Source organism: Monodelphis domestica, chromosome 1, assembly GCF_027887165.1.
Source record: "Monodelphis domestica isolate mMonDom1 chromosome 1, mMonDom1.pri, whole genome shotgun sequence".
NCBI classification, from domain to species: Eukaryota; Metazoa; Chordata; class Mammalia; order Didelphimorphia; family Didelphidae; genus Monodelphis; species Monodelphis domestica.
In genome coordinates this window covers 76,106,796-76,125,416 of record NC_077227.1, presented here as the reverse complement: position 1 = coordinate 76,125,416, position 18,621 = coordinate 76,106,796, and the positions used below count along the sequence as shown (strand labels likewise).

At 40.1% G+C, this 18,621-nt stretch overlaps 1 protein-coding gene across 4 annotated transcripts in view; it reads left to right on the top strand.

Annotated features, from left to right (window-relative positions):
- Positions 1–18,621, top strand: part of CNNM1 (cyclin and CBS domain divalent metal cation transport mediator 1) — a 66,748-nt gene that overhangs the window by 20,765 nt on the left and 27,362 nt on the right. For 2 of the 4 annotated variants that reach the window (XM_007478651.3, XM_007478653.3), the window contains exons 2-7: positions 453–596; positions 6,457–6,597; positions 7,934–8,103; positions 12,513–12,612; positions 12,852–12,899; positions 17,010–17,072. In XM_007478651.3, coding sequence (XP_007478713.2) covers positions 453–596; positions 6,457–6,597; positions 7,934–8,103; positions 12,513–12,612; positions 12,852–12,899; positions 17,010–17,072 — 666 coding nt within the window. The remainder of the gene's footprint in view (positions 1–452; positions 597–6,456; positions 6,598–7,933; positions 8,104–12,512; positions 12,613–12,851; positions 12,900–17,009; positions 17,073–18,621) is intronic. The other 2 variants (XM_001373207.5, XM_056801102.1) reach the window with 1 other exon arrangement.

Genomic DNA, 18,621 nt, shown 5'->3' with positions numbered 1-18,621 from the left:
GGGGTCTGGGACTGTTTCTGTCTTTCTCCATATCCCCAGTATGGCGCAGTGACTGGCGCATGGTAGGTACTTAAATTCTCCTCCTCCTCCTCCTTCTTCTTCCCTTATCTTGTCTTAGTATCAACACTGTGTATTGGTTCCAAGGCAGAAGAGCAGTAAGGGCTGGGCCATTGGGGTTAACTGGCTTGCCCAGGGTCACACAGCTAGGAAGTATCCGAAGTCAGATTTGAACCCAGGGCCTCTTCACTCTATCTGTTGAGCCACTTAGCTGCCCTAATAAATGCTTTTTGATTGATTGATTAAAAAGTAATAAAAAATTTTTAAAAGCCTGAAGAGCCGCCAAGCAAAGTAGAAACTGTGTGTGACTCTCTGACAGCAACATGATAAGTTAAGAAAATCTTCTGGATCCTTACTTTGATGGGCCTACATTTCAGATTTCTTTGCCTCTACAGGAAAATCACATCTAGCCATTGTCCAGAGGGTGAATAATGAGGGCGAAGGAGATCCCTTTTATGAGGTGATGGGCATCGTTACTCTAGAGGACATCATAGAAGAGATCATCAAATCCGAGATCCTGGATGAAACTGACCTTTATAGTAAGTGCCAAACATTTGCTTTTAATCCAGATTTTCTATTCTTCCTCTCAAACCCTCCATGAAAAGAACTGCTGAAGCACAGGATTTGAAAAAAAAGTGTCAGCCAAAATTATTTCTTCAATTTTGGACACTGCCCACTTAAAAAGCTATACCATATTGGCCAAAGGCACTCCATTGCCCAGTTTGAATCCTCCTTTGAGATTAAAAAAAAAAACATTATCTTCTACTCTAAGGTCAATTCTAAGGACTAGACAACAGGTTTAAGGGACTTGCCCTGGGTTACACAACTAGGAAGTGTCCGAGGTCAGATTAGAACCCAAGACCTCCTGACTTCAAATCTGGTGCTCTATTGGTTGTGCTTCCTAGCTGTCCCCGATATTGGTAATGTAATGAAATAATAATCACCTTTAAACAATATACTCAATTATTACCATTAGGTTAATGAAAAGAGCATTAAAAAGAAATCAAACTTTGAGTAATTTTAATAAATAAACCTGGACCTAGAAGACATAATGAAACATGCCTCCCTTCTTCCATCAGAGAGATGAAGGCTATGGAGGTAGATTGTGGCATGCATTGTCAGACATAGCCCCTGAATGATTTGTCTTTGCTTTATTTAGGGGGATATGGGAGGGCTTGTTTCAAAGGAGTGTTTGGTTTCAGGGAGGGGTGGATAATTCCAGAAATGCTATGATATAAAAACAAAAGGCATCAATAAGATTTAGTGTGCAAATCAACCATGGGGCACCCTGGGAATTAATGAGTTCCCTTTTCAAATATTGGCACATCATGGCTTAGTGAAGAGGACACTGGACTTGGAGTCAGAAGCAATCAGGCCTTGATTTATTATTTTTTTGATTATGTATGGACTGCAGAAAATGATGACCAAAATGTCAGTAATGCAGATGAAAATTAATAGTGTGTTGTGTGTACATTTTTTTATTTCCTAAAGAGCCAGTTAAAACATTTACCAGCAGAACAGCTAGGTGGCACAGTGAATAGAGTGACAGACCTGAAGATAGGAGGTCTTGGGTTCCAATGTGGCCTTGGATGCTTCCTAGCTGTGTGACTCTGAGTAAGTCACTTAATCCCGTTTGCCTAGCCTTCACCCTTCTGTCTTAGAGTAGTTACAAGGAAAGAATGGATTTTAAAAAAATGTATCGGAGTACCACTGAATTCAGCTGCTTAGGACCATGTCTGGAACAACAATGGAACAGCTCTGCAGGAGGTTTTCCCATGGAGTCCTTGGTCTGAGCTGGTGGGTGTTTATTGTTTATTATTAAGCTGCATTAGAGTGATGAGGAGGAGAGATACAGGTGCAAATACATGTTCAAGAACATCCCATACTTCTCATCCCCATTCCCCTCCATCACAGAGCTAAGTTAGACAGAGAGCAATTGATTGCCATTCTGCAGCACAGTATGTAGCACATAGTAGGCACTAAACACATCGATCAATAAACATTAAGCACCTACTATGCACCAGGCACAGTGCTAAGAACTTGGACTGGATTTATGAGCAACAAGAAGTAGGATGGGTGCTGAAATAATGCTATATGGTGAATTGGAACTGTCCAGGGTTCTAGAGGTATTAGAACATGGAAGGAGACTTACTGGTGCCTTTCAGCATAACAGAAGAAGGCATGTCAGGAAAGGCAGGGAGTCTCCATGGGTGCTTGTCTTGGATCACTTTTCCCTATGCTCTCATTGTGGTGAGATAAGATATGTGTGAGGATGTTTCTTACCCAAAATATGGGGCTTATTTGCTAGTGTTTCTTACACAGCAGGCAGCTTCAAATAGTGGGAAAGAGCATTGGATTAGGAGTCAGAGGACCCAAGTTCAAATCCAAGCTCTATCTTGATGACTGTGGGCAATTCACTTCTTTTTTCTGGGCATTAGCTTCTTTATCTGTCACATGATGGATTTGGGTTCTGGAGCATTTAAGCTTTTAGTCTGTGTTCTTATGACCAGTATGGAACAAACAATGATGAGAACCATAAGGCAATATTCTGTCTAGTAATGTTTGTCTGGATCATGGGGACAGGTGAACTTGTTTTTGTGTTCCCTATTCTCGAAGAATGGATGAGCAACCTAACACACCTAAGGACAGGCCTATGGCTAGTGAAATCCCTCAGTAAAAAGGGCAGAGGGTCTTCAGCCTTCTCTGATGGCCCATGCCTAGCCTACTATGACAAAGCCTTCGTCTTGTCTGCGTCCCCCTCTGGTGTGTGTAAAGGCAGGGATGGAAGTAGAATAGTCCACCGGCTGTCAATTTCCTTTCCAGGAGAGACTGACCTTGGGCATTCCCAGATGACCTTGCTCCCACTGCTGATCTTGACAAATGCCCTCATCTACCTCTAATTGTGGCTAGATTGCTGTAACATTTTGAGGCCTTAGAATTGATAGGGGAAGTGGTTTCTTCTGGGAACCCACAAACAAGTTTTATTTTTAACTTCAAAACAGCCTGAAGATTTTATTTCCCAAGGACATAGTGTATCTGGGAAGAAAAGCGGTTAGGGGAGAAAATGTGGTGGGGTTGGGAGGGGCAGAGGAGTCCATTTAAGCTGTCCCTCACTGGTTCAAGGTCTAGGGCAGCATTGGCAAAGGTTTTCAAGTTTGGGTGCCCAAGCTGCCTGTGAGCCCCTCTGCATTACCCCCAGAGAGCAGGCGGAGAAAGTACTCACTTTAGGCAGCTGGACAGAAGAGCAGAGCATGTAAAAAATGTCCTCGGGCACTGGGAAGAGGGGGAACAGAGCAGCTCCCTGAGGGCCATCTCTGCACACATGCCAAACCTTTGCCAATGTTGATCTAGGGCATAGAGTTCTTAACCTGGGGTAGGTGCATTTTAAAAAAAATTATTTTCTGGGGGCAGCTGGATAGCTCAGTGGATTGAGAGCTAGGCCTAGAGACGGGAGGTCCTAGGTTCAAATCTGGCCTCAGACACTTCCTAGCTGTGTGACCATGGGCAAGTCACTTGATCCCCATTGCCTAGCCCTTACCATTCTTCTGCCTTGGAGCCAATACACAGTATTGACTCCAAGACGGAAGGTAAGGGTTTAAAAAAATTATTTTCATAGCTGTATTGCAGTCTAATTCCAGGTAGAAGGGTCTTCTACATTCTGTGATGGCATAATTACTGCCATTCTCTAATGTAAATTTGGTTTCCTTTGTATTTTAGTTTATGAACTTAAAAATCCTTTTCTGAAAAAGTTTCCATAGGTTTCACAGACACTGCCAAAAGGAGTCCATAGTACAAAACAGGTTAAGAACCTAAATTAGTCTAAGCTAACAACAGGGAATCCAAGTAAAAATCATAGTTAACAATAGCAAAATTTGACATAGCACTTACTATGTGCCAAGTACTTTACAAATATGTTGTCATTTGATTCTCACAACAATCCTGGGAAGTAGGTGCTATTATTATCCTCATTTTACAAATGAGGAACCTGAAACAAACAGAAGTTAACTGACTTGCCTAGGGCCACCCAACCAGCAAATATTTGAGGTCGGACTTGAACTCAGGTCTTCCTGAACTCTGGACCAGTGCTTTTAGTTGTCTCTCTAAATTACAGTGATCTTATCACACGATGGCAGGGTTTGGGGCTCACTCCTATTGGATGGTGGTACCAGAATTCCAAGGTCATTTATATCTTGATTGCTTTCTTCATTCCATTTTTTACAGACAGAGTAAGAGGGGAATGTTCAAAGTCAGCATTAATGAAACTTGACTTATTTGAATCAATGCCCTTGGATTCTCCTTTAATGTCTTCTGAATTTTTTGAGGCAAGATAAGGCACCCACCCACCCCAACTCCCACTGTCCATTTTGCAAAATGACCCTTTATGATTAGAACTGGGATGAAGCACTTGTATGCAAAGTTTAAAATTGTTCCCCCAGATCCACTTTTCCCATAGAGACTAGAAAGAGAAGTGAAGGCCACCCTGTTATGATAGAGCCTGTGTTCTACTGTCTAGCTTTCCATTTGGGGTATGTAAAGGTGAGGTTGAGGTTTGGAGGTAGAATAGACCATGGGTTGGGAATTTCCTTTCTGGGAGAGAGAGATCTATTAAGGAATTGGTTTCTCCAATCTCATCTCTGCTATAAATTTGTCATTATACTTGTATTTTAGAAAAAGAAAGGAAGGAAGGAAGGAAGGAAGGAAGGAAGAAGAAAGAAAGAAAGAAAGAAAGAAAGAAAGAAAGAAAGAAAGAAAGAAAGAAAGAAAGAAAGAAAGAAAGAAAGAAAGAAAGAAAGAAAGAAAGAAAGAAAGAAAGAAAGAAAGAAGGAAGGAAGGAAGGAAGGAAGGAAGGAAGGAAGGAAGGAAGGAAGGAAGGAAGGAAGGAAGGAAGGAAGGAAGGAAGGAAGGAAGGAAGGAGAAAAAGAACCAGTGATGTTCAAAAAGAAAGAAAAGTGAGTCATTGAAGTATTTCTTAAAAATGTAGTCTAGGACAAGACAACCTTGCTAGCAATGTCAGAGGTGTCAACTTCTACAGTCAAAGATCAGGGTCAGTCATAGGAAGCTTAAGTCTAAGTCATGGTCTGGATGGGAAGTTTGCCCACAAGGGTGAGGTGGAGGGAGACATGAGTATGGGATACCCCAGGGAGATCCAAGTTACCACATTCTCCTCCCATCTCAACCAGAGTCTTGGCAAGGATTTGGTCCACACCACATAAAAACAGAATCCCAGGGTAGTGTACTGAAAAGTTCAGATCAAAAGCATTTATTAGTCAGACACCAAGTAACCAAAGTCAAGGATGCCAGAGTCAGAGAATAGTCTGGGAAATATCAATAGCAGAGGATTGCTGGTAAATACCTGCTTTTCAAATATGCATCATACATAGTGGGTGGGAGTGAGCCAACCTTGACACCTTTTTCTCTGAGTTAAGGGAGATTCACAAAATAACATAGAAGGTTGTACTGAAATCTTTCAGGAGATAGGAAGAAAAGGAACTGTTATCTAAAATAAGCTGGTCTTATCCACATCTAGAGAAAGAACTGTGGAAATAGAAATCCAGAAGAAATCATGTGATTTATCACTTGTTTATATGGGTATATGATTTGGGATTTTGGTTTTAAAAGATTACTCTATTATAAAAATGAATAACATGGAACTGGGTTTGAGTAATAATATATTGAATTGCTTGACAACCCTGGGGGTGGGAAGGGATGAGGGGAGGGAGAAAACATAAACCATGGAACCACGGAAAAAAGTTTAATAAATAAATAAATAAGCTGACCTCCTTGTACCTGATGGTAATGACAAAATCACATAACCTAGGGTTCATGTCCCATCTTTTATTTCCTGCCAGTTTCTTTCTACTTTCAGAGAAATAAGATCAGAGGTTTAGAGCTCTAAAAGGTCTTGGAAACCATGTGATTGATCTCCTTCTTATATAGATGAGGAAACTGAGCCCCAGAGATGAAATGATTTGCCTAGGCTCACATATAGCTATAAAAAGCAGAGCCAAGATTTGAACTTAAGCCCTCTAATTCCAAATCCTGTGCTGTACCAAAATTTCTCCCGGAAACGTGGCTGTGGAAGTTGAGTGAGAATCAGCCAGGATAATTTTACCCATGTGTTTTTTACTTAGGCTTTCTAATTTTGTGTCTTGTATTCCATCTACTTCGAGTGATTATTAATAAATCTTATAAAACATTACACTTGAACTTATTGGATATTAATTTAAATTTTACAACTCCAAAGTGAATGTTTAGGAGAGCCTGCACATACATATTTATCTCTTTTCCTTTGCCAGAGGTTCATATGTAACTTCTTAAGGACTGAACCTGTTGGTGAGACAGAAGCTGTTTGCTCTCTATGCTGGCACTCACATCCTTTGTCTCCTTGTGGTTCTTTAGCAGACAATCGGAAAAAGCAGCAGGTTCCTCATCGGGAGAGGAAGAGACACGATTTCTCTCTCTTCAAGCTTTCAGACTCTGAAATGAAAGTGAAGATTTCCCCACAGCTTCTGTTGGCAACACACCGATTTATGGCCACAGGTATGTCTGTTTTCTGGGAGCCACAGGCTCCTCAGATCTTTTGAGCTTCTCCCCCACGTTTCTGAGACCTCCACATCAAAGACTACTTTGGGAGGAGCCACAGTAATTGGCTGCCAACTCAAGAATAATGTGGTCTTCAGTTGTGCTCCTTCGCCAGTCACATAACCCCTTCTCAAGTTCCTTTCAGAGGCAGTATGGGTTAGTGGACAGAGCTGCTGGCCCTGAGACAATATGCCTGGTCTATAATTCTGCTTTAGATACTTAGTAGACACTGGTCCAGGGAGGGGGGGACTGGAGCTTTGCCCATGGACACCAAATTTAAAAGGTTCTGAGAACACTTTCATCCCTTCCACAGCATTTGGGACAGTACAGCTATATATCTAGTTAGTAATAAAAATTAGTAGTGATGATGATGATGATGATGATGTTGTCTAGAATTCATATAATGCCTTAAGATTTGCAAAGCACTTTACAAATGTCATGTAATTTTATCCTTACAACAACCTTTGGAGGTAGGTGCTATCTACATTTTACAGATGAGGAAACTGAGGCTGAGAGAGGTTAACTGGATTGGCCAGGATCACCACTGGTAAATATCTAAGACAATAATGAATTCAGGTCTTCCTGATTCCAAGCTAATGGATGAATTCCAAAGGGTCCTTTGATAGTAATACTCATGTTTTGCTAGGGTGGATTTTTCCTTCTGCCTTGGAACCAATACACAGTATTGATTCTAAGACAGAAGGTATGAGTTAAAATAAATCAGTAACCTATATTCCCAGCTTGTTATACACTCTGTATAATTAGAATTTTGCTCCCCAGGACTCGCTCTCCCAGCATCCCAGTTATGTATCTATGTAATATACTAATGTAGGGAAGATATAAGTTTTATGTAGCTCCGCCCTCTCTCTCTTCTCCCAGGAATGCGACTGTGGAAGTTGGGTGAGAGTCAGGTGGGAGAATTTTACCCACATGTTTTTTACTTAGGCTTTCTAATTTTGTTTCTTTTATTTCTTATACTTCAAGGGTTTATTAATTAATCTTGTAAAATATTATACTTGGAGTTATTGGATATTAATTTAAATGTTACAACTCCAAAGTGAATGTTTAGGAGAGAGAGACTGCACATACATATCAGTTTAAGGTCTGGCAGTTCTGTGACTTGAACTAAGAAAGGCAAGTCAAGGAGAACCAAAGAAACAGAGCTGTGGTGGTATACTGGCTTCTTGCTCAGTCCATAGTCACTGGTGCTGAAACTGTTAGCTCTATGCTTGGCACAAGGTGGGACATTCCTGCCCCACTTGCACCAAATTCAGCCCAGCTTCCTTTCTTCTAGAAGTGGAACCCTTTAAGTCTCTGTACCTTTCGGAGAAGATCCTGATTCGACTCCTGAAACATCCCAACGTAATCCAAGAGCTGAAATTTGATGAGAAAAACAAGAAAGCATCGGAACACTACCTCTACCAACGCAACCGGCCTGTGGATTATTTTGTGCTCCTTTTGCAGGTGAGTGGTCAATCTACTGAGCCACCCAGCTGCCCCCCAAAATAATTAATACTCTTATGTCCCTAGGCACCAGTCTGCTAGAAATAATTTTATTTAAGATTATTCTAATCCTAAATCAGTTCTGACATATACACAGAGGAAGAGGGATAAAAAGAGGAGAGATAGTACAAATATTAACATTTTCCCATGCCCTCCCATGTTTTGGCCCCAAGACAATTTTGAGGTAACAATTATAAGAATCTTGGACCAAAAAAAAGGTGATCATTTCTTAAAATATAACATTCCAGAATAGTCTTCACTCATTTTTTTTCTGGACCACTTCCCCTTGACTGTTCTTTCCTGTGAACAATAATTTAACCTTCAATTAAAAAAAAAAAGACTTTCCCCAACTGAATCCTAGTACCAATCACTAAGGGTGATCTCATCTAGGCAAGAGAAATTTTGATCACTCTTACTCTGTTTCAAATGAAAACCTGAGTCTTTGTTCTCTCCACTGTTTCTGAGAGAAAAAGTCTGGAAAGAGTTTTAGTCTGGAGAAATAGTATTTCATAATATTTTCAGTTTTCTAATTATATTTTAAAAATACATTTCCACACAGTGTAAATAATATTCCATATCCATAGTCTCCCACTTCTGTGGGGGAAAAATGGAGGAAGGGGCCATAGAGTCATGGATTTAGCACTGGAAGGGATATTGAAGATCATATGGCTCATTCACTCAGTTCTTCTCTGTTGCTAAGCATAGTCATAATAATTACAAGGCTTTCTAGTTTATTCTTTTCTTCTCCTGCCTCTAATCATTGTGTATATTTGGTTTTTAATGTTATTATTCTAATTTAAATTTTTTATTTTTGTTATTTTTTAGTTTTCTTTTATATTTATGTATATTATTTTACTGGTACTGCTTATGTAAGCCTGTATCACTGATAAATCTTCCCTCTAAACTTTTTATATTCATTGATATGACATAGTAATACTCCATTATATGCACATACAATAATGTTTTTTAGACATTCCCCTACTGATGGGCAACTACTTTGTTTTTAATTCTTTGCTACCATAAAAGATTCAGCCAACATTTTATTAAGCATGTCCCCAGTGAAAAGCCTTACAAGCCAACCTATTACATTTTTGGTGGAGAAAGTAGGTTCCCTTTCATAGTAAGTCTCCAAGCAGAGGCTGGATAACCACTGGTCAAGTATATTGTAAAGGAAACTTGATTAGATCTTGGTTTTACTAGATGGCTTCTGAGGAGCTTTTCAGCTCTGCAGTTTTGACATTCTGAGCCTTGGCTGATAATGCATGGTCAGTGGGGTGGGCATATGGACAAGACCCTTTTCAGAGAATCCAGGTAGAAGAGTCAGAAACAAAGGAGATGCTGCTGGATCTTCCCAAGAGCTTTGTGCAATAGAGAAGAATATCTTCTCATCTTTCTACAACTGAGTGTACCAGTAGGATTACCATGAGCTAGTGTCCGGCCAAATTCCATCAGATAGGGCTATGAATGCTCTCGATTTGGGGGGCTGCTACTGGGGCTCTGGAACCCATTTGTGGGCCTTTGATGTATTTTTAAGACTTTTCATTGATCAGCTTTGTTTTATATCCCCTTTAATTCCAGTCCTGCCCAGTCATCTTCTCACCAAGGCAACTCTGAAAAGAAATGATAAAAAAAAGGGGGGGGGACTAGTTTAGCAAAATTATCTTACACATCAGCTGAGTTTGCCCAGTAATTTAATGTTCCATGTCCACAGTACTCCTTCATTTCTATTTAAAAAAAGGCGAAAAATACATTTTCTTTTCTCTTCTTTGGGCCAATAGAGTATGCAAAGGAGATTTGTATGAAATAGGATTGGGTAGCCATATCATGGAAAGAAAGCCTTGAATGTTGGGTTTGGGAAGGTATACTTTTATATATATATAGTCAAACTACTAGGAACTTTTAAAGGTTCCATAATCAGAAAATACCCTTAGAGCCACTGATTTGGGAAAGAGGAAAATCCTACTTTATTCTTAGATGGAACTATTTATTATTTCATCTTTTAGGAATAGGAGGCACAGTATGTAACCACTGTTGCTTTACTTTACATTGAAATTAGGATGCTCTAGCCTTACAGAGTGTGTGTAGATAGACAGATGGAGAGGCAGAGCCAGAGAAATGGACAGACGGACAGACGGTTATAATTATCAAAGAAGAAGTTATCAGCAATGGTAATCAAGCAACCCCATCTGTCATCTCTATGATCATTCCAGGGCTTGGTTGAGTGAATGCCAAAGATCAAGAAGGACTCTCCAGGCAGCTAGATGGCTTAGTAGATAAGAGTTCCAGGCCTGGAATTGGGAGTCAAATTTGAGCTCAGATACTTCCTGGCTATGTGATTCTGGGCAAATCCCTTAACCTCATTTGCCTAGATCTTATCCTTCTCTCTTAGAGTTTGTTACTAAGACAGAAAGGAAGAGTTTAAATTAAATTAAATATAAATTTAATTTAAAAAATTTAAAAAATAAAATAAAATAAAAAGATCTAGATGACTCTTGAAGAAGTGAGCCTGTTTCAGGGGCCCTCTTCGTCTCTAGGTCCATCAGTGGAGCATGCATCTCAGCAATGAAATCCAAGACCATTTTCTCTTATGGTATGACACACTGATCATGTCATTATTGTTTGTTTATGGCAGTTTCTTCTTGACTTTTGCTAACTGAAGAATATTATTGCTGCAGCCTCTCCTGGTACTCACAAGAGCCAAATGTGTTTGGATACCTGTAACTAAGCAACCAGGTCACATGAGAACTTGTTTGCACTAGATACACAGAGAAAGCATGAATTAGAAAAAGACTTTATGAAATTTATTTTTAAAAAGTTTAACAGTTTGCTTATTCATAGCAGGAAATATGGTAGTATAAAATTAAGATAGAAATCCAATAAAACAAATTATTTTTCAAATTATATTAAAACTTTTCCCCTTTTGACAAACTTCTTACAGATTTATTTCTTTGAAAAAATCCTGGGAGTGGGGACAGCTAGGTGGCTCAGACCTAGAGATGAGGGTCCAAGGGTTCAAATGTGAATCTAGGATTTAAAAAATAAAATAAAATCATAGCTCAGTTAGCCAGCATCATTCACTCCCTGATTCTCTGACACGAACTCTTCTTGCCCACTTCTAGACAAGATTCTCTAATAGTTTCTAGAATCTGTTGCTGCCCTAATATTCAAATATATTTTCATTTCCTTTTTTTTTTAAACTCTTACCTTCTCTCTTAGAATCAGTACTGTATACATGGTAAGAGCTAGGCAATGAGGGTCAAGTGACTTGCCTAGTCACCCGGCTAGGAAATATCTGAGGCCATATTGAACCCAGGACCTCCCATCTTTAGGCTTGTCTTTTTTAAAAACCCTTACCTTCTTTTTTAAAAATTTTAATTGTTTGTGAAAATTTTTATTTAATTAATTTAGAATATTTTTCTGTGGTTACAAAATTCATGTTATTTCCCTCCCCTTCCCTCCCCCCTTCCTGTAGCCGATGCACAATTCCACTGGGTTTTACGTGTGTCATTGATCAAGAAAACCCTTACCTTCTGTTTAAGAATCAATACCATGTATTGGTTCCAAGGCAGACGAGTGATAAGGGCTAAGCAATGGGGGGTCAAGTGCCCAGGTCACACAGCTGGGAAGTGTCTGATTCCAGATTTGAACCCAGGACCTCCCATCTCTAGGCCTGGCTCTCAATCCAATGAGCTACCCAGCTGTCCCCCCACTTTAATCAGTTTTTGAACTTCATAAAAGTTTTCATCAGGGAGTACCCAGTGTCTGAAAGGATTACATTTGTAATCTAAGATTTAAGATTTTCCAAAGAATGAGGTTTTGATGCATGCATAAAAGATTTGATGTGACCTCATTAGAAAAAGCGTAATGGAGGTAGATCAAGTAAGTGAAGTGGCCACTCAAGAGGACCTCCTCTACCAAAACATCGATCTGAGGAAATATCATCTGGAAACTGTTGCCCGCAAAATCCATAATGGCAAATTCCATAATCTTGCAAAAATTAAAAATTTTAATCTCTCATTCAAAATTCATAAACCTAAAGGGGGAGAAGAAATATAAGCAATTAAACTATCAAGTGGCATTTTTGTATGTTTGTAGCATTTATAATTCTGAAGTTACAAAGAATTAAAACTGCACTAAGAGTTTAGGGATGCCCTGTATAACTCTGACTCACTGGAGCAACACATTTAGGCTTAGGTACTTTGGATTGCTCCACTGATGCACACATATCAAATAAATGACATGGTGGATCGAGTGGACTTGGAGTACATCTACACACAAAACATTAATCCACTTTATTTAGTTAAGTCAAGAGCTACTTCTCTAAGCTGCTACCAACAAAACAGAAGTGATCTCCTTTCTTCTTTTCCTAGGGTAAAGTAGAAGTGGAGGTTGGTAAAGAAGGTCTTCGCTTTGAGAATGGAGCCTTCACTTACTACGGTGTGCCAGCTATCATGACCACTGTGTGCTCAGGTACCTCAATGACCCCCACCACAGTCTGTTCAGCATAAAAGTGACTGAAGCCAGTGTTGACCTGAGGGTTTGACTCTTGAGTTTATTCCCCTCTTTTTCTTCCCCACCCCCAACTCTCTATATGTTTTCTCCATTTTTATGGCCTCAGAAAGGACTAAGGAGAAAAGAAGGGTAAGATTCAGGTAGGAAGATGTGTTTTCTGAGTTACCAGTGATTACATTTCACCCTTTTTCCCTCAGATAATGATGTGCGGAAGGTCGGAAGTCTGGCTGGATCCTCCGCCTTTTGTATGTATCTCTTGATTCTCCTCACATATGGCGATACACGCCTGTCTCAGATACATTGCATGTGGGCCATGGACCGAGCAATTCAGGCCCCATGCTTGGAATGAGCACAAACCATCTTGTCCTCTCCTTGCTGGGCAGCTCTTGCTTATTTTCTGTGTCTAAAATGTCTAAAATGTTTCCTGCTTATCCTGTACATACCACTGCAATACTGAAGGGAGAAATTCTCATCATTTATTTTCAAGTACCAAAGAGTCAAGTTATGCTCATGCTTCTTTTTTTGAAAAAGGCTAAAGCTTTTATTTTTATACTAGATGGGAAGATGATTGGTGTAGTGAAAGGAGTATCAGAGTCCAAGAACCTGGACTCTATCAATTATTTCCTGTGTGACCCTGGATGAGTCACTTACTCTTTCTTGACCTCAGTTTTCCTATCTGTAAAATGAGGAAGTTGGACTAGATGGCCTGGGAGGTCTCTTCTACTTCTATTAACCACAATCTCTCATAAATTGGGCTTTGCCTTAAGAACCACCAGACACCACTAATATGTTTGTTGTCCTTGGGCAATGGTAGGAACTAGTGAAGTCATTGTTGAGTTGATGTGACAGGGCACTTTGCTTCTCGATGAAATCCCATAAGTAGCAATGCCCCATCGATTAGGAAGTGCATGTTATTTCAGCAGGAGGCTGACTGCTGCTAAGATGCAAACATGGCACCTGCTTGTCTTCTCTCTGTACTGTTGGCTTGCTTTCTTCCATTTAGTTCTTACAGTTGAACTTAGGTGCATGGATGTGATATATGTAATCCAGGAGGTATTTTTCTCGCGTGTGCTCTTGGGTTCTCCATTCTAAATCTTGTGTTACTTTAGGTCATTGACTCTCATTATAGCCATTTATATATCTTGGGAAGACATTTTCTTCCTTTCTTTCCCTTAGTTTCTTTTTTTTACATTTAAAAAAATAGAAGAGAACTTTGTTTTTATATTGTCATCAAAGAATCCCAAAGCACTTGATTATCATATTTCCTGGTGAATGTGTTCCTCTATGTGTGTTTACATTGCTATGAATTACAATACTACTAAAGACTATGAATAATTAGGATCATGTAACCTACCCCACAGGGAGAAATTGAAAAAGTGACTTGTCTGAAATCATACAGAAAGTCAGCAGGCCAGCTGGAACTAGAGTCCCAATTCAGGACTCTAACTAGCTCATACTACAGCAGAGAGATTCCGAATTTATGTTCCTTTTCTTAATCAGGAAGCTGAATTTTCCCAGAGTTGTTTGCTATATAATTTGACTTCACGATATACCAGAAATGGAAATGAAAGTGAAAGGATATGCCCATAGGCACAGTCTGAGTTGATGGTAGTAGAGTAGATGTAGCAAATCTCCAAAATGGACAAAACACTTCAGTCTTGCTTACATTGGAAGGTGAGGATCATAAAGCTTAAGTGTGGTTGGGAAAGTCCTTCGCAGAGGAGATGGAATTACTAAGTAGGAACACAGTGAAGGCTATTGATGCCCTCTAGATGAGGTCATGTTCCAGTGGGAGCCACATAAGTACTCCCAGTCCTCTATGAATTGAATGCTTGACACCTTGATTTCCTTAATGTAGTTGGAATAGGTGGTAAATGGTACAGTGAGACCTGCAGAGTTGGGAAGAGACAAGAAGAACTTTGTTCCCCCAGGGTGAGTCCCAGGGCTTACTTCCCCTGGAAGACCTGTGGAATTGAGAGAAGAGGGACCTTTAGAAAGATAATGAACCTTAAGGAGGTCTTCCCAAAGCTGCTGCCCTCCCCAAAATTCCCCAGCAGGTAGACGCTATTGAAGACTAGTTCAGAATCTCTTCTCTTCCCTTCAACTCGGATTTCTCTCTCAAAAATGTGAGAAAAGATAGGGACTGATTTCCTCCTTTTCTTTGATGTTTGTTGTTAAAAGCACTGTCCCATTCATTTAGTGAGGCAGGAGCATAATCTTCAACACTGTCTGACCACATGAAAGGGCCAGTCACTGTTGAGTTGGTGTGACAAGTTACTCTGCTTCTCTTCTCAGTGAAATCTCAGTAAGTAGCAATGCACCCATGATTTGGGTAAACCCTTTACCCACCAAAGCAAAACCTTAAACCCTGGTATAATCCTTAAGGGGAAAAAAAATCCTACAGGCCAATGAAGATGAAAACTATTGTTCTCTGTCCCCATCTAGTGAAGAAAAAGCTTACAAATCTATTGGGAACCTACCTATGGGACTGATGCTTAGAAGGAAGCATTGACCAAGAATTTGACCCAACAAACTCATCTCCCTTCACGAGCCAAGCTGTGAACCAAATGGGAGAGGTTTGGGGTGGACCATAGTGCAGATCCAATTCAATTGGATAAGCCCTGAACTTGCGGACTGGCTAGACTGGGACCATACCAGACCCCGAGGAAAAAGTAGCAGGAGAATTTGTCCTATGGCCATCAAACAAAATTGGGCTTGAGGTTACAGACAAGAATTCTTGACAGATGACTGGGTTGGGACTTTCTAGAAGACTCCTCCACCAATGGGGAACCAGCTTACTGTGCAATGATGAGCTTAATAGACTTGGAGCTGGGAAGGATCTTTGGGACCATTGAATCTCCCTGTGAAGTTGACTCCTTTTCAGCTACTGCTTAGTATCTCAGATGTCAGTTACTCTGCTGTTAGTTTCAGCACTTGTCAATTACATGCCCTGAAGCAGTCTTCATGGTGCTGCAGGGTGGAAAGGAGGGATTTCAAGATGAATTCACCTCTGTTTAGTTGTTTTAGTGAGTAGAGGCCCCATTTCAGTGTGTACTCCCCTAGGGCTAATGTCCAGTCCACTCCTGGAAGGGCTCAAGTTAGTTCCTCACCACTTTGGTTTTGTGGGAAGAAAGAAAAAAATGAGAAGGAGGAGAAAGAGAAGAAGGGAGGAAGAGATAATCTCTAGCCTTCCTTACTCACTAGTTCAGATATAAGGAGGTTGCAATTACTTAATATATTTCCCATACAAGTTACTACTTGCAAAGGCATGGGAACCAGAGAGGTAACTAGGGCGAGGTGACTAGGGCTTTGCCTCCAATGTACCAAAATTTAGAAAGGGGCATTAGTAACTTTTAGCCCTTCAGAAACTCAGGAACAGGGGGCAGCTGGGTAGCTCAGTGGATTGATAACCAGGCCTAGCAATGGGAGGTCCTAGGTTCAAATCTGGCCTCAGCCACTTCCTAGCTGTGTGACTCTGGGCAAGTCACTTGATCCCCATTGCGTAGCCCTTACCTCTCTTCTGCCTTGGAGCCAATACACAGTATTGACTCCAAGACAGAAGGTAAGGGTTTTTAAAAAAAAGAAACTCAGGAACAAATTGAATTTAGTACCAAGTTAGCAAAAATAATTAGTTAAAATAAGAGTCTGTTAGAGGGCAGCTTCCTTCCCTCCAGACCAGTAGCCAGGCTAGACGTGTCCTAGGGTCTCTTCTAGCTTAATTTAATTGAATCGAGAGTTCATTTTGTAATACTTGCCTCGGGTGTATTTTGTTCTAGCTTGTCCTGGCTGCAGAAAGTGTTCATTAATAGAACCATATTCAATAATTATTTTTTTCTTTTAGGACTCTAAGAAACTGTCTGAGCTTTTTCAATTAGGGACAGAATTGAAGTGTTTGTGTGATAAGAAGAATTTAGTGTCATGGCGCAAAGGTCTGATCTGCCCCAGAACTAGTAACTCACAGAGAATTCTACTCTTAGATTTCTTTATTAGGATAGTTCTGTGATAGTTGGTATTTCTATTTTTATCACCAAGATTATTTATATCCCTGAAGACTGCCTATTTGCTTACCTAGAAGCCCAAAGCTTCCCTTACAAACACGGTGGCAGCAGACCTAGCTCTAATCATTGGTCTCTCATGACAAGTCCCTCTCCATTTCTCTGTCTGGGGGCAAATAGGTTCTAGCCAAGGGTGACTTAGCGGTGGATCCAGAGACAGGCTGACTTCAGACAGAGTAATGTAATGGTGGGAAGTTCCAGGAATAGACTGTCTTACACTTTTTCCTCTTCCTTTGTTTTTCTCTTTGTATTTATCTTTCCTTTTTCCTCCTCACATCTCCTTGACCACTGCCTCTCTAGTGCCTGTCTCAGTGTCCCGTACCTTCGCCTTCAGCAGAGGGGAATCCTTGGCAGGCTCCCCAGGTAATCGTGCATGGCTGTCTCAGGGGACACTGTGGTACTTAGGGGACTGGAAGGCGCTCGTTGCCCAGCTCTGCCCTGCCCTGCATGAGGAGGTGGTCTGTACCTGTGCACCAGGATAGGAAGTGGGTCCAGTGTCTGAAATGAGGATGTTCATGGCCATATCATGGCCACATGGCACGCTCGCACAAGCAAAACCATTAGGATTTATGGGTGCAGCTCAGAATTTACCAGAATAATGGTGTCATTCAAGAAGCTAACTCCATGGAGTCCATCTATGAAATACTTGTACAATGTCCAAGAGAAGCTGTGTTAGGTAACATGCCAAAATGGATATGGAATTAGGGGAGTCTCTGTTCAAGTCCTGTTTTGGACACTTACTGGCTATGTAACTGTGGACAGATTATGTATAGCCTCTTGGACAATCCTCTATATTCACAGAACATCTCTTGCCATAAGTTATGCCTAGAATGCAGCAGGGGACTTGCTGATCCACATTGATGGAGAAAGTTTAGGAATTCCCTACACCAATAAAATCAAAGGTTCAGACCAAAAAGAAAAGCATGAGTAAACTTTCAAATTAATTTCTGTCTCCTATAAAATAAATAAACATTACTTAATAATTATACTATATATAATTATATATTCTATATAACCATATTTTAAAAGAGTAAAATAATTAAACATTAATAAAAACAAGTTCCTATATATTATATATAACTATAATTGCTTAATAATAATAAGATAATTTGGAGACAGCTGGGTGACTCAGTGGATTGAGAGCCAGGCCTAGAGATGAGAGATCCTAGGTTCAAGTATGGCTTCAAACACTTCCTAGCTGTGTGACCCTGGGCAAGTCACTTAACCCCCATTGCCTAGCCCTTACCACTCTTCTACCTTGGAACCAATGTATAGTATTGATTCTAAGATGGAAGACAAGGGTTTAAATAATAATAAGATAATTAAACATTAATGAAATAGGTTCCTATACATATATATAACTATAATTACTTAATAATAATAAAATAATTAAACCAGTTTCTATTTGCTATTTTGCAAAAAAGATAAAACCTGAAACAAGTACATAGTTTAGTTAACCCTTGATTAATCAGAATTCAATTAACCAGAAGTCTTAATGGACTGGACTTTTATTTGGGGATGGAGAGAGAACAGCACTCCACTTTTAGGGGAAATAAGAGACTGACACACAAACTTCCAGATTCCATAATATGCCTAAAGAGTAATATTTAGCCCAATATCTAAATCCTCTGTCTCAGAAGTCCTATGATCATAAGTAATGCCCAGGATGATACTCTGGATTACCTGAAAGAGGCTCAGACATTAGAGAAGGGGATTACTGTATACAATACTTCTCAAAACTAGAAAAGTGGGCTGAAAGGTTTTAGAAGAATACTCATCTATAAGGATTGAAATTAAAAGGCTTGTCCGCTTAACCCTCAGGTAACCAGAAAATGGCACTAACCAAAACCTTCTGCAAGCCATTTTTTAATCACTATTTTTTACTGTTAAAGCTTCACAGAGTCAGTCTGGG